The 26,808-nt window shown below is 27.8% G+C and overlaps 2 protein-coding genes across 3 annotated transcripts in view; both read left to right on the top strand.

The window, feature by feature from the left end:
- The first annotated feature begins 347 nt into the window (after positions 1-347).
- Positions 348-3,328, top strand: LOC127290385 (uncharacterized). Its single transcript, XM_051318893.1, has 10 exons — positions 348-439; positions 838-905; positions 1,222-1,266; positions 1,454-1,498; positions 1,684-1,728; positions 1,916-1,960; positions 2,146-2,190; positions 2,378-2,422; positions 2,608-2,652; positions 3,075-3,328. The coding sequence occupies exons 3-10, from the start codon at positions 1,242-1,244 to the stop codon at positions 3,128-3,130; spliced, it is 351 nt and encodes a 116-aa protein (XP_051174850.1). The 5' UTR covers positions 348-439; positions 838-905; positions 1,222-1,241; the 3' UTR covers positions 3,131-3,328.
- A 1,456-nt stretch (positions 3,329-4,784) lies between these two features.
- LOC127290380 (sodium- and chloride-dependent GABA transporter 1-like) overlaps positions 4,785-26,808 on the top strand; it is a 45,790-nt gene continuing 23,766 nt past the window's right edge. Inside the window, exons 1-6 of one of the 2 annotated variants that reach the window (XM_051318888.1) lie at positions 4,785-5,282; positions 6,293-6,472; positions 7,395-7,614; positions 9,836-9,937; positions 17,038-17,206; positions 26,006-26,138. In XM_051318888.1, the coding sequence (XP_051174845.1) occupies positions 6,299-6,472; positions 7,395-7,614; positions 9,836-9,937; positions 17,038-17,206; positions 26,006-26,138 (798 nt within the window). In that variant the 5' untranslated portion in view covers positions 4,785-5,282; positions 6,293-6,298. Of the gene's footprint in view, positions 5,353-6,292; positions 6,473-7,394; positions 7,615-9,835; positions 9,938-17,037; positions 17,207-26,005; positions 26,139-26,808 lie in introns of both variants that reach the window. The other variant, XM_051318887.1, reaches the window with a different exon arrangement.

The raw sequence follows: 26,808 nt of genomic DNA, 5'->3' as shown, positions 1-26,808 counted from the left end.
TCATGTAATATAAAGTACAAGAGTGAGAGAAATAAAAAAATGTTCTTATTTCTCTCACTCTTCTACGTTATATTACATGACAGACAGGTAGTCTCGCTATCGACCGAGGTGTGACCGTACCCTTAAATATTTTCTAATGGACCTGTACCGACAAAGAGGGGAATACAGGAATCAGACCTCTCTCTCGGCTCCCGAATTTCGATGGCAGACAGCATATTTAATTATTCCCATATTTAATTATTTTTATATATATATATATTGTACTTGTACTTGTACTTGCACTTGTACTTGGCTTTTGTATCTATTCTGGAACCGCCTTTAAGTCGGGTGCCAAAGTGTGACCTTACCCTTATACTTCACGCTTCTCGAACTCTTGTGCATTAGCCTTTAAAGTATTGCACGCCCAGTACGCATTCATTCTTATAACTGATCATCCACTGTAAGTTAATTTTGCTATAATTAATTCTGCAGTTTTTAGTTAATATAAAATATTTATTATAATATACTTATTTTTTATAAAAAATATAAATTTAACAAAACAGTAATACATTATTGGTAATGTAAATGACCAAATTTTTTATCTTCAAATTTGTGATTCTCAGTGAACCACAAACAGCCACGTGTCTAATAGGTAATTTTTAGTTTACTGCTTTTTCAATTTTTATTACAAACAATACAAAATTAATATAAAGAAAACAAATATGATGACAATCTATACCTAAATTAATGAAGTCGTGATTTTGAAAAAAACATGCACTACCAACTGACTCGTCATTTAAATTACTACCCTTCTATATTGTTAAGAAGAAGGTTTGTAATACACTTTTATTGTTTCAGGCAGCCTTGTGGACTATTTGTTGCATCCCAATGGAATTACAAAAAAGCTACCACAAGAGAAGCGAATTGTAAGTATCTTGTACATGTGAGGCATTCTCTTTCAAACCGTACCACCTGCAAAAGAGTATCGCGTGTAGAACACTTTTCATATATAATTTAATTTATTTTAAAAAATTTTAATATAATCATGTATGTGTTATAAACTGTTTCTTTTATGAAAACATAATCAATGTGAAAAGAAAACAAAATGATGATAAAAAATACATTATTATATGAAGTCGTGATTTTAGACGAAACATGCACTACCAACTGACTATTTTCAAATAATTACAATTAATGGGCTTGTTAGTAAATTTATATATTATACAGTTGTAATTTTTTCAGATGGTATTATCGCAGACATCATGTTGATTACAAAAGTTGGATGTGGTAAGTGACTTATCACCCTTACGTATAATCAATATAAAATGAGTATAAATGATGATAATGTTTACCTAAATTAATGAATTCGTGATTTTAGACGATACATGCACTACCAACTGACCATTTTCAAATTATTAGTTAGTGCCATTGTTAGTAAATCTAAATACAAAGCAGTTGTAATTTATTGTTTCAGGTGCTACTTTCGCAAATACAATGTTGCTGCAGAAGGATGAACAAGGTGAGTGACTCATCTGCCGTACGCATAATCAATATAAAATGAGAATAAATGATGATAATGTTTACCTAAATTAATGAATTTGTGATTTTAAATGATACATGCACTACCAACTGACTAGTTTCAAATTATTAGAGTTAATGTGCTTGTTAGTGAATTTATATATTATACAGTTGTAATTTTTTCAGATGGTATTATCGCAGACATCATGTTGATTACAAAAGTTGGATGTGGTAAGTGACTTATCACCCTTACGTATAATCAATATAAAATGAGTATAAATGATGATAATTTTTACCTAAATTAATGAATTCGTGATTTTAGACGATACATGCACTACCAACTGACCATTTTCAAATTATTAGTTAGTGCCATTGTTAGTAAATCTAAATACAAAGCAGTTGTAATTTATTGTTTCAGGTGCTACTTTCGCAAATACAATGTTGCTGCAGAAGGATGAACAAGGTGAGTGACTCATCTGCCGTACGCATAATCAATATAAAATGAGAATAAATGATGATAATGTTTACCTAAATTAATGAATTTGTGATTTTAAATGATACATGCACTACCAACTGACTAGTTTCAAATTATTAGAGTTAATGTGCTTGTTAGTGAATTTATATATTATACAGTTGTAATTTTTTCAGATGGTATTATCGCAGACATCATGTTGATTACAAAAGTTGGATGTGGTAAGTGACTTATCACCCTTACGTATAATCAATATAAAATGAGTATAAATGATGATAATTTTTACCTAAATTAATGAATTCGTGATTTTAGACGATACATGCACTACCAACTGACCATTTTCAAATTATTAGTTAGTGCCATTGTTAGTAAATCTAAATACAAAGCAGTTGTAATTTATTGTTTCAGGTGCTACTTTCGCAAATACAATGTTGCTGCAGAAGGATGAACAAGGTGAGTGACTCATCTGCCGTACGCATAATCAATATAAAATGAGAATAAATGATGATAATGTTTACCTAAATTAATGAATTTGTGATTTTAAATGATACATGCACTACCAACTGACTAGTTTCAAATTATTAGAGTTAATGTGCTTGTTAGTGAATTTTTATATTATACAGTTGTAATTTTTTCAGATGGTATTATCCCAGAAACAATGCTGTTTGCTGAAGTTGGATGTAGTGAGTTGAGTGGTATTTTCCTTGGGCGTAATGAATATAAAGAGAAACCAAATGAGTATAATATTCAACAAATTATCATAATATACAGGGTGTTCAAAAAGTATGGAAACTTGCAAATATATCGAAAAGTTTGCATTTTCGTGAAAAATATTCAACACAAAAGTTGTTCCCAACAAAAAGACCTACATTTTTGTATCCAAAAAATTGGGCCCGGGACCCAAAAGTAAAAAAAGGAGTTTCACAAAAATTCGTACTTTTCGAGATATTTACAAGTTTTCATATACTTTTTAAACACCCTGTATATCCTAGTACATGACGGCATGATTTTAGACTAAACATGTACTACCTACTGAATTTATATCATATTATATACTTTTTTCTTATGTTATAAATAGAATTTCAATGAGATCTTATTATTTCAGACTCCCCAAGGGCGATAATCTGTTATACTTCGGAAAGAACTGCCGTTGACCGGTAAAGTTTTACAAAACTAATATAGCCGTTTACTTAAATTCTTAAATTTAAAACTCATTTTCTGAAAATGAACGAAATCTGAAAAAAAAATATGCCTACACACACCTAAAACCACATTTCATATTTAAAAAATGAGAGATTTATAATTTTTTACTATTGTATGATATTTTTATTTTTTTGAATAAATTAATATTCTTCAAAATTTGTACTTGTTCAGAATCATGAGAAAAGCGTAGAAAAAATTTGTTGATGAAACTTACAAGTTTCAGACAAAATTTATATTACGTACGCATTTGATTGATTTAAAAAAAAATTTCTGTTTTAGAAATGTCTTAATTTCTTGAACTTTTGCGATCAAACTTTCATGATTTTTAAATAATTGAGAAGCTAAATCGAAGAACCGACGCTTCACTCGGATCGGACGCGTTAATACCAGTCGGGTAACAGTGAGCACCTCCGGGCCACACACTGTTACCCGACTGGTATTAGCGCGTCCGGTGCGAGTGAAGCGTCGGTTCTTCGATCCAGCTCTTCAATTGATTATGAATAATTCTAATTTCGTACAAAAAGAAACTTTTAATTATTAAAATAAACCCAAGAAAAGTATTCTTAAATTTTTAATAAAGAAGTATCTAACCTTAACAACGAAATCAGAAATTTTAAGATAATAATTTATAGGTACGATTGAAAAATTAGATTTAAAATTTCTCTGAAATTTGACCTTGAAAACCTGAAATGTCAATTACTGATTTTAATATGAACCCTGTCTAAGAATATTTAGTATTGAAAACTTTTATATTATGAGATTAATATATTCAAATACTAAACATTTGTAATATTTAGGCACATTTTACAGTTTCGTAAACGGTTGCTTCTGCTAGTCCAGAAAAGTTATAATACATTCAATGTATTGCATAGATAGCCTTGTTGACCACTTTTCAGAAAAATCAGAGTTGTAATTAAACATAGATAGTTATATTTTCGGAATTTTATCCATACATATTTCCTTATTTGTTGTAAAATCTAGAAAATAAAAAGAAAAACTTTTTTAATGATTTAATGTAAAAATAATAATTAATTATCAAGTACCATAACTAAAAATTACCTACTAGATAACTATATTTTCTCCGTGACAGTTCGTGTGTTATGGAAATTAATTTTTTCAGGTTTAAAATTTATTTGTATGATCCTGAGAATGAACATGAACAAGTAAAAGTCATTCACACACGAACATGTTGGAGTAAATATTTTCAAACTCAAAATTCTCTCAAACATGTATACTCACTCATATTTTTGTAAATATTTTTGTGCATTTTCTTTGTAATCCATGAACAAGACTTTGTCATTGTTCTTGTGCAAGTACTTACATATGCCCAAAAATAAAGATGTTACAGCAAAGGACAATTTGTGAGAAATAATATATTTATTTGAAATTAGTTTGTTTTTACCATTTTAAACAAATTTTGAACTTAAGGCTGAAAGATCAAAATTTAAATTCCTAAAGCTTGAAATCCGTTAAAATTTTAATATTTTAAAGGTATTTTATTTAAAATTTAACAACTTTTTCATTGAGCCATACACGGAAAAAATTAATTCAGTAGATTTTACAGAATTATCACGGAGTAGCGGATACAGCTCTTTACGAAACTGAGTGTTGTAAAATGTCACGAAATATTCAGGATAAACTCCAGAAATATTCAGTATAAACAACGAAATTTCTGTAGTTTATCCGAAAATATCCATCACATTTTACAAAACTCAGTTTCGTAAAGAGCTGTATCCGCTACTCCGTCACAGTTTTGTAAAATATACTGAATTAATTTTTTTCGTGTACAAAATTAAAATAAGGAATTTACTTAAGATTTTCTTTAAATATGTTGCTTCATTAGAAAAAATTTGAGGTTTTCATCGTGTTCCCAATTATAACTTAAAATATAGGTATACATTTATTTCCAATAGTAACTTCATGCTGTATGTCTCAGTAATGTATGTTATTTTTGTCATTTTAAGTTTGATTACTGTTAGCAACTATCGCATATATATGTATAGGGTCCTAAATGTAGGGTGACACCTTGGCACCAATTTATTAAACTTAATGCCTAGGGGGACTAATGTAGATCACAATATTGAGGCTTGTCGTCAGTGGCCTGCAAAAGGTTTGATACTTATTCTCTAATCTTGACTTGAAATTAATTTCTACAAATTTTTAACTTGGAATATGTTAATGTGCGTGAGTTTATTAATGAAAAAATTTTAGTTTTCTATCAAATAGTGCGAAATTATATTTATTATATTATTTGGTATATATACGAATATTCTTAGCACATCTAAAAAATTAGTAAAAACATAATATAATATTTTATATTATAACAAGACTCGAGAGTAGTATTTCATTCATGCAATACCTTCAAATAGGATAAAGTCTGTCAATATTAATAAAAATTGTGTATTTTTTCAGCATATTTTGCATAAGTACGTATAGTGGAACACAATTTTAAAGCTTTATTTCACATTTATTATGGCAATTGTACATCTTGTGTTTTTAATATCTCTTGCCTGCTTAATGATAAGGAAAGAAATTTTTTTTTAAATTATAAAGTAAAAATAGATCAAATAAATACGATATTAAGCATATCTGACTTGAAAGAAATATTACAAATGCTTTCTACCTTGCTCATGATGTTTGGGGTTCAAAATATAGTTGTTAAACAAACATTTGACTTTAAATGTTGCTTTTTTAACGATGTTTCGCAGTTGCACTTCTGTAAAAATGTCAGACAGTTCGTATAGTTGATTTCAAAAGACTTCTTATCGCAAAATCTGAAAAAATACCAGATATCCTGAATTTTTGTACTTTCATTTGCGCAAAAGAAATTGCAAATTTATTCTCGTATACCAATGAAAGTGCCATTGCGAAACTAATTTCATTTTTATATTTAATGATTGTAGAGTTTTTTAAACCATCATTTTAGTTTAGGCAGATAAAAATGTTATATAAATAGTTTTTTGAAAAAATTAATTTTAAATTATGTCATGGTATTAAAAAGCAAGAGTCAACGTCTTCATATATTAAAAGTAAACATCAATTTTCACCTTGTCCGACTTTACCTTTTTTAAGCTGTATTCATATATAAATCGACATTCATAATTTACTTCTATATTTTAGATAACAATGTCTTCGAGTAATATAACTGAAAGAAAACAGACAGATGTCTGTAAAGAAACCGAGTCGATTATTTGTAGCAAGGATGATGCAGATTTTCGATTCGAAGCAATCCACTGTCTACAGACTAGTGCTGTTATAAAAAATGATAATTTACCGGAACGTGGAGCATGGGGTAGCAAGGTAATTTTTAAAATAGGATTAAAAAAACTCAATATGAATACTTTTACTTTTCAATTGTAGGTACTCTTACACCTCGATGGCTACCTGCCTGCAGGAGTTATCATGGCAACGTATACAGGCAGCCACGAGGTGAGAGTGTACCTTATAACTTCATTTCCCTTAAATTAACCGCAGTATTTAAAATTTGAGAAACACTCGATAAAATTTACTACCTTAATCAACGATGCTTAAGAAAAACATTTTAAAAAAAAATTTGATTCAAGAATATCCATTTTAAAATGACGAATAGTTAAAGAAATAAAATTTCCCTTTGAATAATATAGAGTGTAGAATAAAGTGGGAGCAAGGTATCAAGTTCGGAAATTCTCAAAAGGTTTTTCCTTGCTGCCTGAAATTATTACACTTTCACACTAAACCTATATATATATATATATACATTACGCTGTTCGCTTAACTGGATATTACGTAAAAATGTAGCACCGCAATTTTCGTATGCTTTATAAGGTAACGATACTAAACACAAAAATATAATTGAAAAAAAACATGCACGGTTAAAAACTGACTAGATGGCGCTAAATTCGGCTTCAATCACGCTTCTAGAAAAAATATTATGTTTTATATAAAGCAAAATTAAATCCAAAGAATCTAGGTTTCTAACGAGAATACATTTATTAAATTAAGTTCGTTTTTGCCACTGTTACAAATTTCCAATTGCCAAACTTGCCAGCTGGCCCTACTACTATACCTATATTAAATATAACTTTTCTATTGGCCACTTACAATACAACCCAGCCAACTCATTTTTTCATTCACGTGAATGTACATTGTACATCATCTTGTACGAGGATTTTTAACTGGGAAACATATATTATAATGTAAATAAAATTTATATATTATTTACTAGGATATTAATTTCTTTTAGGTCGAGTTCATTTTGTCAGTTGTAGGATTGGCAATCGGATTAGGTAATTTATGGAGATTTCCATACCTTTGTTACAAAAACGGAGGAGGTGCATTTATGGTTCCATATTTTATTGCTCTTGCTTTGGCAGGGGTTCCTATGTTTTTAATGGAACTTTCATTAGGTCAAATGATGACAACAGGAGGTTTAGGAGTCTTTAAAATTGCTCCAATTTTTAAAGGTTTTTATAATTTTTTCTATTTCAACTTTTTTTGTTATTAAAATTGAAAATACGATCAGAATTCAATAATATTGCAGAATGACAAATTCTTTGTGCAAAACCAGCTTATAATCTCACTTCTTTAAAAATATACCAAACTTTTTTGTTTAATCGTTTAAAAAACTGATTAAATTTATAAAATCCTGCAGGGTCAATTTGTAACCATAGTTTCATACGACTATCTTGCATGCAGCATACATACATAATGACTTCACAAATCTTAGAAGCAAAAAAATATTTTTCAAGAATTGTTTCATCTGTGTTTAAAGAAAAAGCTTCATTGTATGTCAACTAAAAGAAATTTTTATTATGTCGTATGCTGATAAAAAAATCTGCTGTATAGTTAAATATAAAATAATATCAAGCAACAGTGTGTTACACGGGGGGTGGGGAGGGGGTTGAAAAAGGTTTAATTAGTATTATAAGCAATTTACCGAACGCCCCACAATAATAAGACGAAATAACATGTAATATTATTAATTGTAAGAATTCTAGACCAAATACAAATTTTTAATTTTCTCTATTATCCTCTCTAATTTAAAGTAATTATACTAACTATTTAATTTTACAAACTGCGTCACGCTATTTTGTACCCCCTTCCCCTCTAGAAGTATGACTTAGTTTGTGAATGATCCCAGAGTTGATGTTTTCTTGTCAATTTAATTGAAATATTTTATATTTTTTGTTATAACTAGATAAAAATTTATCAAAACAATTATTTTATATTCGCACCGCTGTGTTTTTAAAGGGTCTGTTCACAAAGTACGTAACGCTTTTTTTTGAAAATTTAACTCTTCCCCCCATCCCCCCATGTAACGCACAGTTGTATACATTAGCGCCATTTTTTTGTCTGATCGTAACAAATAGCTTGACCCCCCCCCTTGGAAGCGTTACATATTTTGTGAACAGCCCCTTAATAAGAAATAGTAATATTATACTTACATACAGGCTGTTCAAAAAGTATGGAAACTTGCAAATATCTCGAAAAGTACGCATTTTCGTGATACTTATTTTTTCACTGTTGGGTCCCGGGCCCAATGTTTTGGGTTCAAAAATGTAGATCTTTTTGTTGGGAACAATTTTTGTGTTTCACATTTTTCACGAAAATGCGTACTTTTCGAGATATTTGCATGATATTTTTAACAGGTTTTAATGGATTTGGATAAAATTTAGTAGGCTTATTTATCACATTAATCTCTCAAAAATAACGAGAGGATTTTTAAAAACACCCCAAAAAAAATTTTATCGTATTTTTTCCAAAAATTTTTTTTAATTGAAAAAATTTTTAAATAGAAAAATTTAAGGTAATATATAATATAATCGTCTTCCTTACATCAAGACGAATCGATTGGTATATATAAAGTATAGATTTGATTGAAATTTAAAGAATTAATGAAAGTTAATAAATCAAAAATTTACATTTTAGCTAATAAATGTTGTGTTTATTAAAAGTCAAGTTTATATATGAAATAATTGTACTTCTTGCATTGAAACGAATCGATTCGCACATATAGAGTATATGTTATACCCAAAATTAATTAAAATCTTCTTAATTTTTCAAAAAATTTAAGAAATTTAAAATAGTTTTCAACTCGAAATATGTTTTAAATCAATCAATTGCACTGGTGAAATTCATTGCTTCCCTTACGAGGAAGCAAATTTTTTGCTTCACACAATGAGGAAGCAAAATGTTTATGAAATAAATATAAAGGACCACCTCCTTGTTTAATAAATTACTGATTGCTTAAACTATATATAATAAATTTCTTTGATTATTTATTGACTTCTAATCAAAATAATAAAGAACAATTTGTAGGCAATATGCCCGACGTAATTCTAAAACTAAGAAAATTTTCTTCACAAAAAATATTCTTAATTTAAGAAGATCAGCTTCTTGATGTTAGAAAATATTCTTGACGACATCTGTTATTCCGCACTCGGATGGGATATATTATGGCTAAATGCAGACATTTTGTTTTCTCATTCTGATTAATTTATTATTTATTGTAGCTATCTGGTTGTTACTTATTTTAAAGATAAATATAGAAAATATGGTGTAGAAAAATCGAATAACCAATTAAAAATATTAATATTTATCGAATTTAATTTTTGAATTGTATCCGTATAATTTACCCTATGCTAATATGTACGTTTTTGTTAAATGTTAATATTTTAACTATAGGAATTGGATATGCAACATGTGTACTTTCATGCTGGACTAATATATATTATATTATAATTTTGGCGTGGGCTCTTTTTTACTTTTTAGTATCCCTTCGTGCTGGTAAGTATACATAATATTCATAAATTGCATTTTTGAATTTTTTTCCATGTAAAATTTAATAATTTAAATATTTCTACACGGAGAGAAAAATTAAGACTTTATAGTATGAAAGACTATACTGCTACTTTTGTATATGAACTTTTCTTACTATTGGAGCAAAGGTTTGAGAATTTTTAGTGTAATATTTGTCCGTACTAAAGATACATAGTATATATGCTTCTATAGTAAGAAAAATGTGTTTTAATAGCAACAACGCCGCGCAAAAATTTCACGTAGGCTCGTGTGTGCAAAGATCGTTCGTCCGACACAAATCGGATAGACCTACTCGCCAGTAGACCTTTTCATGCTGATCATTCTGTCCTCTTCCATCTCATGCGTCATTATATGCGCTAGATAAGGACAGAACGATCATCAGGAAAAGGTCTCTTCCAAGAGTCTAATACCGAAAAAGCATAGAAATTCTGCAATACGTGCAATCTCCGCGCGGCGCAGCTGTATTTAAACTAAAGTATAATAAGTAGATATACAATAAGAGGCTATATGACAAACTTTATAAGCATAGACAAGTTTCATGGTAAAAAGTTATAAGGTTATACTACATTTACTCAAATTTTACACCTATGTAGCATATAAAAGTTCTGCGCGTTAAATGTACACCTTCCTATACCACAAGAGGCAGATTTTTCTCTCCTTGTATCTTAGAGTTTTTTCAACCCATCAAATACTATGATATATTGTTAAAAAATTAATTTTTTTAATCTGTGGTTCTGGACTTTTGAACTATTTTAAGAAAAAAGTGGGCTCTCAAGAAAAGAAAGCTGCAGTTGTTCTTACCCTGTGGGCAAAAAACCATGTTCGTTCTAAAAACGTTTTAAGGACGTTCTTAGAACGTTTCATGTCCACCAAATAATGTTCTGGAACATTTTAAAAACATGGATGTTCAAATAATGTTCCAGAACATTATTTGGTGGACCGACCGGGCCATAAACACGGAGCTCGAGGGACGCATGCACCGCGGGGGGCCTAAGCAGCGTTCTCGGGCCTATACTTAATGACATTTTCTATTTATGGCCCCTAATGAGTTTTTCATGAAAATTATAAAATTTTTTAATATTAACAATTTTTAATTTTTTTTAACATATTCACATTCCTCATAATTTCACGATTACGAGCATGTGTTGTCCCAATTAAAAATGTTAATATTTAAAATATTTATAATTTTTATTGAATTATGTCGCCTGAATCCCCCAGTATCGATCCCGAATAACCTTTTTAATAAAAATTAAATCTTTTCAAATATCAAAATTTTTTCCCCTCATTTTTCTGCGATTCAGACATAATTTTTTTAAAAAAAAATGTTGAAATTTAAAAAGTTTTAATTTTTTTTAATCCCCCCACATACATTTTGAGCGCGTGTGCCTCTAGCAATGAAACAAAAGGCCATAGAACCTTTTATTTGGGCTTAAACTAAAATTTAAACTTTAAACTACAATCCCTCTCAAAATTGTTGGTAACCATTGTTTAAATAGCATCCTTTGTTGAAAGTAAACAATTTATTACTAATGACTTCTCAGCGTGCAAAGTTACAGAACAGTTCTGTAACTGTTCTATAACAAAAAAGAACAAGTTCTAGAACTGGTGAGGAACAGGTCAGTAAAAATGTTGTCCCCCTGGGGGCACAAAACAGTAACAGGATCTGTAACAATTCTAGAACAATGTTCTGGATCATTGTTCTAGAACAAATACGTATAACAATTTGATAACAAAATAAATTTTAAAAAATTTTAATTCTATAACAATTCTGTAACCGATCAATAACAATATTCTAGAATTACAGAACTTTTATTTGTATCAGTTTGATAAAAGTAAAATTGTGCATGACTTGTACATTGAGAAAACGATTTGTTTAAAGTATATAGTCAAAAGTTGGGTAAAATGGCTACACATGGGCATTTTTCTAATATTTAAAATTCTCTTGTATGTTTTTTAAAATATATTTCTTAAAGTGTGTTCAAACAGTAGTGTAAAGATTAAAACAAATGTTAGACCAAACTATAGAATGCATTTGATCATAAACTGATTTACTTTTGGTAGTTCAAAAGTTGAGTAAAACGTATGTCCCCACCACGCAACTTCTGCCAGGACTGAATGTGAAACTTTAGGCACCCGTAAACATTTTTTACTTAAACATTATTTATAAAACTTTTTAAAAATTTGTAAATAAGTTTACTAGTAGCATTTACTTTTAATAAAGTAGTTCAAAAAGATAAAAGTTAATAATTATCAACAATTATAGATTATAAAACCATATATATGTATTTTAACAGGGCGCCAAGTTTTTTTATTACGCACCTAAACCTGTCACACTAAAAAATGGGATTTCATAATAAGTCTTTTCATTTAATATTAAATATTTTATATATTTTATTATTATTAGTTTATTATTGTTTATTTGAAAATTAAAAAAAAATTATTTTAAAACTTTGCTTTTATGTTTGTCTTATTCACATGAAAAAATCTGTTATTCTATAAATTTCAATATAATTCATATTCTATTTAGTTATTTATTACAATATAAAATAAATTACTATTTCTTCTGCTAAATAATATTTAACTTTAATACAAAGTTGAGAAAAATTCGATCCTTGGAAGGAATAAAATAACATAAAAATGTAGGGGAGACTGGGGCAAACCGGCCATGTTAACAGTTGTAAGGCTCTAGTAACTAAAGAAACTAATGAAAAACCTTTTATAATAGCTTGTTGGAAAAGTCATCTAATTGCGCAACTTTTTCCTACAGACACATGTACCTTAAAATGTATTGTTTAGCTGCTGCATCAATTTTAAAAAAATTTGCAAACTGGCCGGTTTGCCCTACCCCTGAAGTAAATCGCGGCCACCCTTCTGGGGCAAACCGGCCAGTTTATTTTTGTTTGTTTGTTTAGAGAATTAATTGTAAGGAAAACGTCACTAAATATAAAAAAATCAATAAACAATCTTCTCAATAAGAAAAATAATAAGATAGGATTAAATTTCAATTAAAGAAACATCTTATTTATTATAAAACTAATATTTTCAACTAATTGTTGTCGTTCACGAAGAAACGTCTGTCGGTGAACTTTGTAAAACTTCGTAAATCTCCGGAAAGTGGACAAAGATTCACGAAACCGTGCACGCAGTTTTCTAGCCGATAAGTAATCTTCGTGAATTTCTGTTGCAAGAGAAACAGACATAGGCCGGTTTGCCCCACAGGCCCATTTTGACAATTAAGACCTGTATAAAAAAAGTGCTTAGTAAAATCATTAAATAATATACCGATAAATTTAACTGAGGCATGCACCATTTAAACCTAAAAAACAATTTTAATAAATATTACACGATTTTCTCACAAATTATGCTTATGAACAGATCCGTGAAAATTTCTAGCGGAAGCGAAGAAACAAACTTTTGTTTATAAAATTGCATAAACACAATTAAAAAATGTCAAACTGAAGAAATATGTTATTTTTAATATAGTCTTTTCAAATTTATAATTGATATATTTTAAAGTTTGACCTTTTCTGAGAAACTAACACCTGGCCGGTTTACACATGGCCGGTTTGCCCCAGTCTCCCCTATGTTATTAATGTTGTTTATTGACACAAAACCAAAAACGACGATTCGATGACTTGGTTCGTCATCATCTTCAGGTTAAATCAATAATTAGTTGAACCGTTACACCTTAGCGTTAGAAAATTTTATTTTGCTTAGACTAAGCTGGCACGTCAGGTTAATAGACCAGTATCGTCAAGACAATTGGAAACGATTTGTAAATTTTACATCAAAAATCTTCTTTAAGTTTATCGAATTAATTAAAATAGTAAAAAATTACTACTTAAAGTAGTAGTTTTAATCACAAAAGATTTGTTAATTCTACAACAAAAATGTTCTTAAAGCCTATTCTACCACTTTGAGTAGTAAAATCTACTACTTAAAGTAGTAGTTTTAACTGAAAACGATTTGTAAATTCTACATCAAAAATCTTCTTTAAGTTTATCGAATTAATTAAAATAGTAAAAATCTACTACTTAAAGTAGTAGTTTTAATTACAGACGACTTGTTAATTCTACAACAAGAATTTTATTGAAGCCTATAAAATCATAGAAATTAATAAAAAATTTACTACTCAAAAAGCAGTTATATTAATTAAAGAAAATAATTCCTTTTATTAAATTTCATATAACTGGTGAATAGTAGTTGGATTTAGTACTCTTCAAATTTTGAGTTGACTACATTCCACTTGTTTTTACAACCTTAAGAAAGTTAATTTTACTACAGACCTGTAGTTGTACTTTAACTACATGTTTACGTAAAAACAACTATTACTTATTAACTTCTTAAAAATAGTTACATTAACTACACTGTTAAAAATGTTCGTTTTACAACATTTTTAATATACCAATATATATTAAATTTAAGAAACTGTACTTTGAATTATATTAAGATACCTTTTTGTGGTAATATTAATATACTGGTGTCTTAATCCTGATGTTTGTAAATTTAATATACTTTTAATATACCACGGTATATTAACTTTAAAATACATGTACTCTAAGTTAATGTAATGTACATCTATATATAGTAATATTAATACATTAGTGTATTAATGCTTTATTTATCCTAAATTTGTACGTGTCTTATATGTTTAAAAGAGTAGTTATTTTAATGATTTATTTTCAACTTTTACGTTTTGTATTGAATCAAAAATTTATTTGATTAAAATATTTGATATCATTAAATATCACAGAAAAAACCTGGTTTCAAATTAAGTATAAATTCCATACTCAATTTGATTCGCAGCAAAAATGAAACTGGGATAATTATCAAATTAAATATGGAATTTTATTCATACTCAATTTGAAACTAGGTTTTTTCAGTGATTAATCGACTATTTGATTAGCTTTTATCAAATAAATATTAATTTGTATTTTTTTTTTAGTAATGCAATTATATTATTTTTAATTAATTTAATAATTACTACAATATTACTTATTTTAATTAAATATTTATTTGACATAATAGTCAAGTGGCAGGTTGTTTGAATCAAATAAATTGTTTTCAGTGTACAACTTTAAAAGTTTACTTAAAAAATTTTTTAAATTCGCTTCTATTAAATATACTTACACAATTTTTTCCCCTGTAGTTTTAAGGTTAATAATGGTATAGATTCAAATGACTTTACACTAAATTTCGTTCATTTTCATTTTAAATATTTATTTAGTTGAATTTCACAACAGTTACCATCCATAAATAAAAAAATTAGTACTTTTTCAAAGAAAAAATAATACATTTGTTTGTATAAAAATATTTCTCTTTCAAGTTGTTGATAAGAAAAGTGTAAACATTTTTCAGACGAAAAAAAAATAAGAGGTGAATAAACAGCATTTGTGATAAAAGTTACAAATCATCTTTGTCTAGTTGCATTATGCAAAAAGTTAATATTCAGCAACAATAATTTCTTTAAATATTTATCAAAAATTTATTTCAAAGCATTTCTTTTTTTTAGAACATTCTTATTACTGTATAATGTAAAATTATGGAAGAATTGGATGATTTTAGGTAAATTGTAAAAAGAAATTTAAATTACGACAATATTGTCTATATCTTATTACTTCAAATACTTTAAATGGGATTAGAAAATTTTAAATTAATAAAAATTGCAACTATCTAGGTAAAGTAGAAAAAATATTAATAATTAGAGACACTAATTGTATTTTAAATAAGTAATAAATTTTTATTTTAAATATATCTTTAATTTTGTATAATAACTAAATCGAAATGTTTAAATATTTTACACAATCTTATGTCTTCAGCAGTTACAGTTTATATGGACAGTGCGAATATTAACTTCTAATTCGGTTATTTAGTCGCGGTAGTTAAAGCGTCAGCGTTAGGTCTTAGATTAGGTAGGTGGGCCTGGGTTCAATCCCCGTAGGGTTCAAATTTTAATTTAATTCTGAGATTCGAACGTAAAAGATACAAGTAGATAAAATTATAAATGATAGTATTAGTTATAATTAATGTTTATTTTTATTAATTGTTTAAATTATTTTTTTTATAATCATTTTAGCATGAGATTTTGATGTTTTAAATTTAATATACCGGTATATTAATATTAATATACCGCAGTAAATTAAATTTAATATACACAAATATATTGATATTAATATAACTGTGTATTAATATCACAACATTGTGGTATATTAAATTTAATATACGGTATATGCAAATTGCTTCATATACAAGTATATTAAATTCCCCATGGATATTTTTAACAGTGTACATGAACATGATTAGATTAACTAAAACAGTAGTTATTTTAACTACTTTCTAGTCAATGGTAGTTGAATCTCTCGGCAACATTTTTTTCAGTGTACATAAAAACATTAAGTTCAGTTGTTTTTCTGCAACTATCAAAAATTGGTTTTTTCAACTACATAAATCATAAAAATTACTATTTTTAACACTTATTTTGACTACATGAAAACAGTAAGTCTAATTTTTTTCTTCAACTAATAAGTAATGCTTCTTTCAACTACAGAAATCCTAAAAATAACAATTTTTAACAGTAGTTGTAACTATTTAAGTGTTGTAAAGCCATTTAAAATCACATGACAGTTATTTCAACTACAAATATTAGTAATTTTAACTAAGTGAAATTAACTGTATACTAAAATTTTTGTACCACCAACTGTCTAAGTTTAGTTAAAATGGTTCTGAATATGGTACTTTTAACTGCTTTATTTTTAAAAACACATTTTTAGTCATTTTTACCAATGTCATTTCTTTGTGTGAAAATTGTAACACTTGTTCTAGAACAAGTTACACTTTTTGTTCTAGAACAGTTACATAATGTGCACATTGGGTTAGAGGTTCTATATAAAACTTTCGCATTTAAAAAATTTCTCAAAAACGACTTGAGATTTGACGATCACACAGGTGGACTACTTTAAAAAGGTTAATTTTGTCCTGAACCACATGTGAAACCTATTTTTTAAAAATAAAAAACAATTTTTTAACTAAATAATTATTTATTTGTATTAACAACAATTTTTATACAGATGTGCCATGGAGAACATGTGATAATTCTTGGAATACACGACTTTGCATAAGTGCAGGAGAACGACTGAACACACTGTGTTGGAAAGAAAATAACGATACAATATGCTCTACACCACTAGGAAATGTTAGCCACTCTATAATGAAAGACCCAGTGAAAGAATTTTGGGAGTAAGTAATGTCTCTCTTGACTGACAAGTAAACTTTAAAATTTTTTAATGCGGGCAGAATAAAGCGATAAAGCTGTGGTGAAACGTAGAATGAACAGAATTCTATATAATATGATATTTACCCAATGGGAAATAAACGATTGGTTTAATAATGGCCCAATAATGGGAGCCATTCGTTCCAATATTGTTGCAATGATGGCACACAATATTGGACCGCGATTGGTAAAATCTTGGGATGATCACGATGTTGCCAATCATTGGTAGCCAATGTTGTTTCATCATTGGCTGCCAAGAAAAAAATCGGTTTCTAAAAAGCTTGGTTATTAATTGGCTACCAAGATTGGACCATTATTGGAAGCCGATCGTTGGTTTTCAATAATGGTCCAATCTTGGTAGCCAATTAATAACCGAGCTTTTCAGAAACCGATTTTTTTCTTGGCAGCCAATGATGAAACAACATTGGCTACCAATGATTGGCAACATCGTGATCATCCCAAGATTTTTTTAATCGTGGTTCAGTATTGGGTACCAATAGTTCGAGAAAAAAATAAATTTCACACATTACAAAAAAAGATAGTTAAAATATCTTCAACCAATAAAAAGGGAAGAATATTTGCAAAGTGCGAACAAAATTGAACTGAATCCTTGACGACAAGGGAGGCTATTCTTATAGTGTTAAGGAAACATCTTGTTAGTGAGCAGAAACGACTACCGCACACCCTATACGTTACTTGTCGGAATTATTTCCATGCGCGTATGTTTTTGCGCAGCGCGGGGATTTTCAAATATCATTAGAAACATTGTAAGAAAGATGTAATAAATTTTTATTACAATACATTAAAAAAAATTAATTTAATTAAATGAACGAAAAGTGATCTAATTAAACGAATCAAAAATTTATTGATTTTTAAAATTCAAGTTTTTTAATTTGACTGTGTTTAAAATTCATTTGAAATAAAATCTAAGTATTTTGAAATTTACTTTTTTTTTAATTAAAATGTTTATAAAAATTTATTACTACTTTTAATTTTATTTCTATGCAAATTCAATTACCTATTTTATAAATTTAATATTTTCTATTTTAATTGTGTTTAACTTCAATTACATTAAAATCTAATTGCTTGGCAATTTACCTTTCAAATTTTAATTATTATTTTATTTTTCAATTCAAATGTTTTTAAAAATTATTTACTATTTTTAATTTCATTAACATGAAAATTTAATTTTATTATAAATTTAATCTTTTTTATTTTAATTATTTATAAATTTAATTACAAAAAATACAATTATTTTGCAATTCAATTGTTTTTAAAAATTACAATTTTATAGTTAGTCAAAGTGAATTATTATAAATTCATCCTTTTTATAGTAATTGTTATATAATTATTTTATAAATAATATTTTAATTGTGTTTAACTTCAATTACATTAAAATCTAATTGCTTGGCAATTTACCTTTCAAATTTTAATTATTATTTTATTTTTCAATTCAATTGTTTTTAAAAATTATTTACTATTTTTAATTTCCTTAACATGAAAATTTAATTTTATTATAAATTTAATCTTTTTTATTTTAATTATTTATAAATTTAATTACAAAAAATACAATTATTTTGCAATTCAATTGTTTTTAAAAATTACAATTTTATAGTTAGTCAAAGTGAATTATTATAAATTCATCCTTTTTATAGTAATTGTTATATAATTATTTTATAAATAATAAAATTAATTATAATAATTTTGCAGAAAAAAATGTAGTAAAGCGTCGAATTTATGTAATTGGAATTTTATGTTTTTAAACAGCATTTTGTAAGATATAAAATAAAATGTGAATTGTTTACTAATTACCATTAATGGAATGAAGGGAAAAAAGAGAGAAAAATCATGATTTTAAATGTTTTACTTTTGAATAAAATTGTAATTTTTAAAAACAATTGAATTGCAAAATAATTGTATTTTTTGTAATTAAATTTATAAATAATTAAAATAAAAAAGATTAAATTTATAATAAAATTAAATTTTCATGTTAATGAAATTAAAAATAGTAAATAATTTTTAAAAACATTTGAATTGAAAAATAAAATAATAATTAATATTTGAAAGGTAAATTGCCAAGCAATTAGATTTTAATGTAATTGAAGTTAAACACAATTAAAATAGAAAATATTAAATTTATAAAATAGGTAATTGAATTTGCATAGAAATAAAATTAAAAGTAGTAATAAATTTTTATAAACATTTTAATTAAAAAAAAAGTAAATTTCAAAATACTTAGATTTTATTTCAAATGAATTTTAAACACAGTCAAATTAAAAAACTTGAATTTTAAAAATCAATAAATTTTTGATTCGTTTAATTAGATATTTAAATAAAAAGACTTTTTCAGCCCAAAAAAATTTTTGTCGGAAATATTTTAGGGCAATTTTAAATGTTGAAAAAATATTTTATGTATACATATAATAAAAAAATAATTAATATGTAAGTATATATTATATATATATATATATATATATATATATATATATATATATATATATATATATATATTTGTGTTATTTTTTCGTTCATTTAATTAAATTAATTTTTTTTAATGTATTGTAATAAAAATTTATTACATCTTTCTTACAATGTTTCTAATGATATTTGAAAATCCCCGCGCTGCGCAAAAACATACGCGCATGGAAATAATTCCGACAAGTAACGTATAGGGTGTGCGGTAGTCGTTTCTGCTCACTAACAAGATGTTTCCTTAACACTATAAGAATAGCCTCCCTTGTCGTCAAGGATTCAGTTCAATTTTGTTCGCACTTTGCAAATATTCTTCCCTTTTTATTGGTTGAAGATATTTTAACTATCTTTTTTTGTAATGTGTGAAATTTATTTTTTTCTCGAACTATTGGTACCCAATACTGAACCACGATTAAAAAAATCTTGGGATGATCACGATGTTGCCAATCATTGGTAGCCAATGTTGTTTCATCATTGGCTGCCAAGAAAAAAATCGGTTTCTGAAAAGCTCGGTTATTAATTGGCTACCAAGATTGGACCATTATTGAAAACCAACGATCGGCTTCCAATAATGGTCCAATCTTGGTAGCCAATTAATAACCAAGCTTTTTAGAAACCGATTTTTTTCTTGGCAGCCAATGATGAAACAACATTGGCTACCAATGATTGGCAACATCGTGATCATCCCAAGATTTTACCAATCGCGGTCCAATATTGTGTGCCAATAGTTTGACAAGAAAAAAACGATTGGAAACCATTCTTGGCCCATTATTTGTCCAATCGTAACCAATGGCAATTTCCCATTGGGTACTGAGAATTGAAAGTTGTTTGTTTCGAAGGGTGCAAATTGGAACCACTTTTAAGTTTGCACTCAAAAAAATTCTTACTAGATTACCTCCATGAAGTTGGCGTCGACGCTCAGCGTCGAAATTTGTTTTTCACTGGACCAAAAAAAAAACTAATTATTTTTAAAAAGGTTTTGACACTTTTTATCCTGTGAAAAGGATACACCAACTTCATGGAGGTAATAAATTTGACTACTTTTTAACTACTCTGCGCGTAATTGAATTTAATTTGAATTGCCTACCATTAAAGTATAGTTGAAGCAACTAAGAACGTAGTTGCAATATAAATTTTTGAAAATGACTTTCAGACAGTCTATTTGCATGTATTCCTCTACCATTTTATCCAAGATTCAACAGAATCGGAACTTTGATTTTTTATGCAAGGTGTGACTCAACAAAATTAAATAAGTGACTTTTTTTAAAAAGCCCTCTGACGATTTTTGTTATTTTTGCTTTAAAATTCGAAATTGATTATCAATTTACAGAATTTTGATTCAAATTTACTTAAAACTAAATTTTTTAGTAAAGTGAACTGCTACTTATTAACTTCATAAAAAATAGTTAAATTAATTAAACACACAGAATTAAACTATAGGGTAAGTCCGGGGGAGTTGGCCATAGTTTTTTTAAAGGTCTGTAAAAATAAAAACAAAGTGATTTATGTATTAACTTTTATTGCTATGATTAAATTTATTTATTAAATTTATGATTAAATTCAGTGCAATTTTCATAAACGCTGTCTGTCTGTTTGTCTCACCAACACAACAAGGCTACAAGGATTTTTTTTGAGATACCAGAGTGGTTTCCAATTTATTTTTGTGTCCTGAACACGATTACGGGTTCCAAAATTGCGTATCACGTCTAGATTTTGCGAGTAAAGTGGAGGTAATGTCTCCAAAAACCGTGTTTTGAGTGTTTTCAGTATTTTTTTTCCTTAACCTGACGTGATAGAGACTTTTATATAGGCTTAAATTAAAGCTCACATCTTACACTTTAAAACACATAGGTATGCGCAAGATAAAAAAATTTAAATTTTGAAAAAATTAGGTTCAAGTCACTTAAAAAGATTTTTGGGGGAGGCGCATGAATATTGCCCAATTAACATGTGACATAAATGTCAATTAACCGAAATGCATATGACACACATGTCATTTGACCATAATGACATGTTACAAAAATGATGAATTTGACATAAATGACATTTATCAAAATTGACATTTGACATAAATGACAATTATCATAATTGTCATTTAACATAAACGATATGTAACAAAAATGTCATTTGACATGAATGAAATTTATCAAAAATGTCGTTTGACATAATAATGAAATTCTTCATAAATGTCATTTGTCATAAATGACAATTATCAGAATTGTCATTTGACATAAACGACATGTATCAAAAATGTTATTTGACATAAATGACAATTATCAAAAATTGTTATTTGACATAAACGACAATTATCAAAATTGGCATTTGACATAAAAGACATTTATTAAAATTGGCATTTGACATAAAAGACATTTATCAGAATTGTCAATTGACATAAATGACAATTATGAAAATTGTCATTTGACATAAACGACATGTAACATAAATGACATTTGACATAAATGAAATTTATCAAACTTGTCTTTTGACCTAAATATACTAGCGCGATTTTCAAAATTGACCAATAAAAAGCTATTATTAAAATTGTGATTGGTCAATTTTGAAATTCATGCTACAATATTTATGTCAAATGACATTTTTGTTACATATCGTTTATGTTAAATGACAATTATGATAATTGTCATTTATGTCAAATGTCAATTTTGATAAATGTCATTTATGTCAAATATCATTTTTGTAACATGTCATTATGGTCAAATGACATGTGTGTCATATGCTTTTCGGTTAATTGACATTTATGTCACATGTCAATTGGGCAATATTCATGCGCCTCTTTTGGGGTCATTACCCCCCATTTTATCAAAATTTCAAAATTTTTTTTATTATGCGCATATGGGTCTTAAAATGTACGTTTTAAACTTCAACTTAAGCCTAGATAGAAGTCTCTAGCACGCCAGATTAAGGAGAAAAAAATACTGAAAACACTCAAAAATACGGTTTTTGAAGACTTTACCCCTACTTTACTCAAAATCCTGACTTCATACGCAATTTTAGAACCCGGGATCGTGTTCAGCACACAAAAATACATTGAAAACCACTCTGATATAGTTTTATTTTGTGGACCTGTGTTATATGATTGTTTATAAACATTTTTAAGATTTAATTACACAATAGTGATTATTTTATTTGATCATATTTAAATTTGAAAATCTTTGTTGGAGTGTCTTGTTGTAATATATGTCATAAAAAATGTCATTTGCCACAGAATTAATGTTTTTTTTAGCGAACACACGAATCTCAAGGGTGCCAATAACTTAAACAGTATGGCCATCTCACCTCGAAAAAACATGGCCATCTCTCCTAATGTCAGGAGACAAATTGATACAACTAAAATATAAATAAGTAAATAAAATTTTGGAATAAATTTAAAGTTATGACAAAGCTTGTGTCATGTACTTTACCGAAAAAAATTAAATTCACAGAAAAAACCTGAATTCAAATTGAGTATAGATTCTATACTCAATTTGATTCGCAACAAAAATGAAACTGGTTGTCTCATTTCGAGTTCTAAGGTAAAAGTATCAAAATGAAACAGGCAAGTTTCATTTTGAGAAAAAGAAAAATGGAAAAATATTGTGATATAACGAATAATTTTGCACAAAAACATGAAATATAATAATTACAAAGAAGTAAATAACACGCTAGACTTAATATATTTGATTAAAAATTGCTTGTAATCGCGTAATAAAATAATAAAGGAAATATGTTTTTAGGTTAGAAAAATGAAAACATGTGTTTTGACAACAGGAACGGTACTGCCAACTTAAATAATAGCGGTAAATTTAAAAACTTATGAAATTAATTATTATCTACGTAAATAATAATAAATAATTTTTATTTAAAAACTTCTAAATATTCGTACTGGTCAAAATAATCTTTCTGGTGTTGTTGAAATATTAGAAACAATAATTGAAATACAAAATTACTCTGCTTATGATGCCAACTTAGAAATCTGAAATTCCAGCCAATATCATTTTGAATAACATGAAGTTTGTCCCATACTCATTTCGATACCCAAAAGAAAATGAGTTGCAACAAAAATGAGTCCAAGTTTTTTCTGTGTTCAAAATTATTCTATAAAAGAACATAACACCAGTGAGAAACGTAAACTCATCACTTTTTTTCAGAACTAGTCAAAATAACAAATCAGTTTTTTACTTACTTTTTCAATATTTTTCGTTAAGTTTTTTCTTTTAATTGTGTTTTGCCGCAAAATAAAGCGAACTAATCTTTAATATAAGCGATACCTAGCATCAAATTCTATAAAATATTTGAATTGGCCATCTCTCCCGCATGGCCAACTCCCCCGGACTTACCTTATATAGCACAACCAAAAAATCACCTACTCTTATCTTAATTTGTGAAAATATCTTTTTTTTTAAATATTCAGTACCCAAACGGAGAGAACGAGAGAACACTTTTATTATATTTTTATATATAGGCTTGGTAGTAGATAGAATCTCCCCTATATCCTACACACATCGTCATTGGGTGCAGAGACGTGCCACTTCAGACCATGACTTGTGAAAAAAAAGCCATTTGAGTCAAACCACGTCAACAGTAAGTACATTTTTTTTAGATTTTTGAAATAATAAAAGCAATTGTGGAAATCTGTAGCTCACAACAAACCAAAAAAACACTTTGAACCGTTTTTCAAAATTTAAAACTTTTTATAACCTTTTTTTATAATAACAAATTTTTACAATATCCACTTTTTTAAATAAACTTAATTGTGAAAAAAAATTTTCAATTTCTGTAAACTTTTCATACTAATAGAGCAAAGATTTGAGAATTTTTAGTATAGTATTTGTCCGTACTAAAAAAGCATAGTATATATGCTTCTATAGTACAAAACATGTAGTTTAATAGCAACAACGCCATGCGAAGATCGCACATAACATCATCCTACTATGTTTGCATAAGTTCTATGCTTTTTCGGGGATAGACTCTTGCAACTGGCGATTAGGGCAGTTCCAATTAAGTAAAGGTGGGCGTGGCCTAATCGCCAGTTGCAAGAGTCTATCCCCGAAAAAGCATAGAACTTATGCAAAAATAGTAGGATGATGTTATGTGCGATCTTCGCATGGCGCCGTTGGATTAAAAGTATAATAAGTATGTAATAAGAGGCTATATGACAAACTTTATTAGTATAGACAAGTTTCATGCTAAAAAGACATACGATTGTACTATAATTACTCAAATTTCATGCCTATATAGCATACAAAATTTCTGTGCATTAAATGTAAACCTTTCTATACTATAAAAGGCAGATTTTTCTCTCCGTGTAGTAAGCATTATAAAAAAAATTTATATGTAACATACCATGGACTCTTGTCTTTATGTTCCTGAAAAAAAATTTGTATTTCTAATTATAACCGGTGATTTTGAATTTTTTTTACCGTGCACCGCCCGCCAAAGTGGTTTCAAATGAAAAAGTAGGGTTAAAAACAGTCTAGGACCTACAAATCTCAACCTATTGTGGATTTTGTTTAACTCTAGAAGGAGTAACTGGAGTGTCTATAGACTCACACAAGAGTCCAAGGTGTGTTACATATAAATTTTTTTTATAAACCTTGCTGTAGAATAAAGTACAAAAAATACAAATTGTTATTCAAAATTAAAAAAATATTTGCAATTTTTTTTTCACAATTAAGTTTATTTAAAAGAGTGAATATTCATTGACTACCAAAACAATTGCCGAGGGGGAATTTACTCAGGTAGTCAAGTGTATACTCTTCCTGTAATACTTGTGTAATAACGTGTAATACCGTGTAATAATGCGTTATTACGGTACTGTAATAACGCAAAAAAGTCTGTAATATTTCTGTAATAATGTGTAATAGTCTGTAATAACGTGTAATAATTAGTAATAAGGGTAATATGAGGTGTATTACTGGTAGTCAAGTGTACATGTTTTTAACTAGTAAATTATTTTTGTAAATATTTATGATCTGATTAACTTGTGTCTCAAAAGAAGACAAACGTCATTCCTGAAATGAGATGTTTTCCAAATTTCAACTAATTTTGGAAATAGCTTGTTTTTCACGACTGGTCCGAAAATGACACCTTCCTCTCCACCCAACCGACGAATATCAAGATATATCAAAATATAAATTAATGAAAATTTTTCTTTTTAATAATTGCTCAATTATAGATTGTTATTTAAGCCAATTTTTATTTTAAATTTTAAAAGCTGCCCATTTTCTTTGAAAAATAATACCTTTTCATTATGATGAGAATGTAATAAAGTATATTAAAGATATTTTAAATAACAGGAGACGAACATTGCGAATTTCTACTGGCATAGAAGATGTTGGCAGTATAAGATGGGAACTGGCTGGCACCCTTGCAATTGTCTGGATAATGTGTTATTTTTGTATTTGGAAAGGAGTTAAATGGACCGGAAAAGTAATATACACAAATTAACTAAAAACACTTGTACAATAATTCAAAGAAAGGAAAGAAATTACTTAAACAAGTCAGTTAGAAATTCCAGAAGTCATAGTTTTCCGATAAAATAAAGTTGAATTTTACACACGGTGAACTGTATCTAAAGTAGCTATTACTAAACAGTGTGTAATTTTTAACGTTTCATTTATTATTTCTCTAGATATTTTTTAAATTGAACATTATGAATGAGTCTATATACTGTAAAATATAGTGTCGAAACACTAAAAAAAACCCTGGGACCAATTTGAAACGCATCACAAAAATGAACCTCGTAGATGGCTCTACGTTCTATGTCGTTTAAGGGTATGTCCAACATGTGAAATGTAAAGAAACCATGCACATTTTTTCGCACTTCTCATTTGCGTAGAAAATAAAAATTTGTCGTTTTCATTATGAAAATGGTAAATTAATGTATTAAACTTGGTAACTATACATTATTTAACTAATTATATGCAAAAATAAGTACAATTATAATGAAATGAAAAGTACACTGAAATAGCAATTTTTTTAAGGTTTCGAAAAAAAACCATTTGAGTATATCTGAGGCATGGACGTTGAGAACCTAGGTGGGAGAAAGAGATGAGCCATTAGACGGTCACATCTTGGAAAGGGTGAAGTGCGATACCAG

This window comes from Leptopilina boulardi, unplaced genomic scaffold (genome assembly GCF_019393585.1).
Source record: "Leptopilina boulardi isolate dan_hultmark-lab unplaced genomic scaffold, ZJU_Lbou_2.1 LbouV2_64, whole genome shotgun sequence".
NCBI lineage: Eukaryota > Metazoa > Arthropoda > Insecta > Hymenoptera > Figitidae > Leptopilina > Leptopilina boulardi.
The sequence above is the reverse complement of the archived record's forward strand: the minus strand, read 5'-3'. Positions and strand labels throughout refer to the sequence as shown.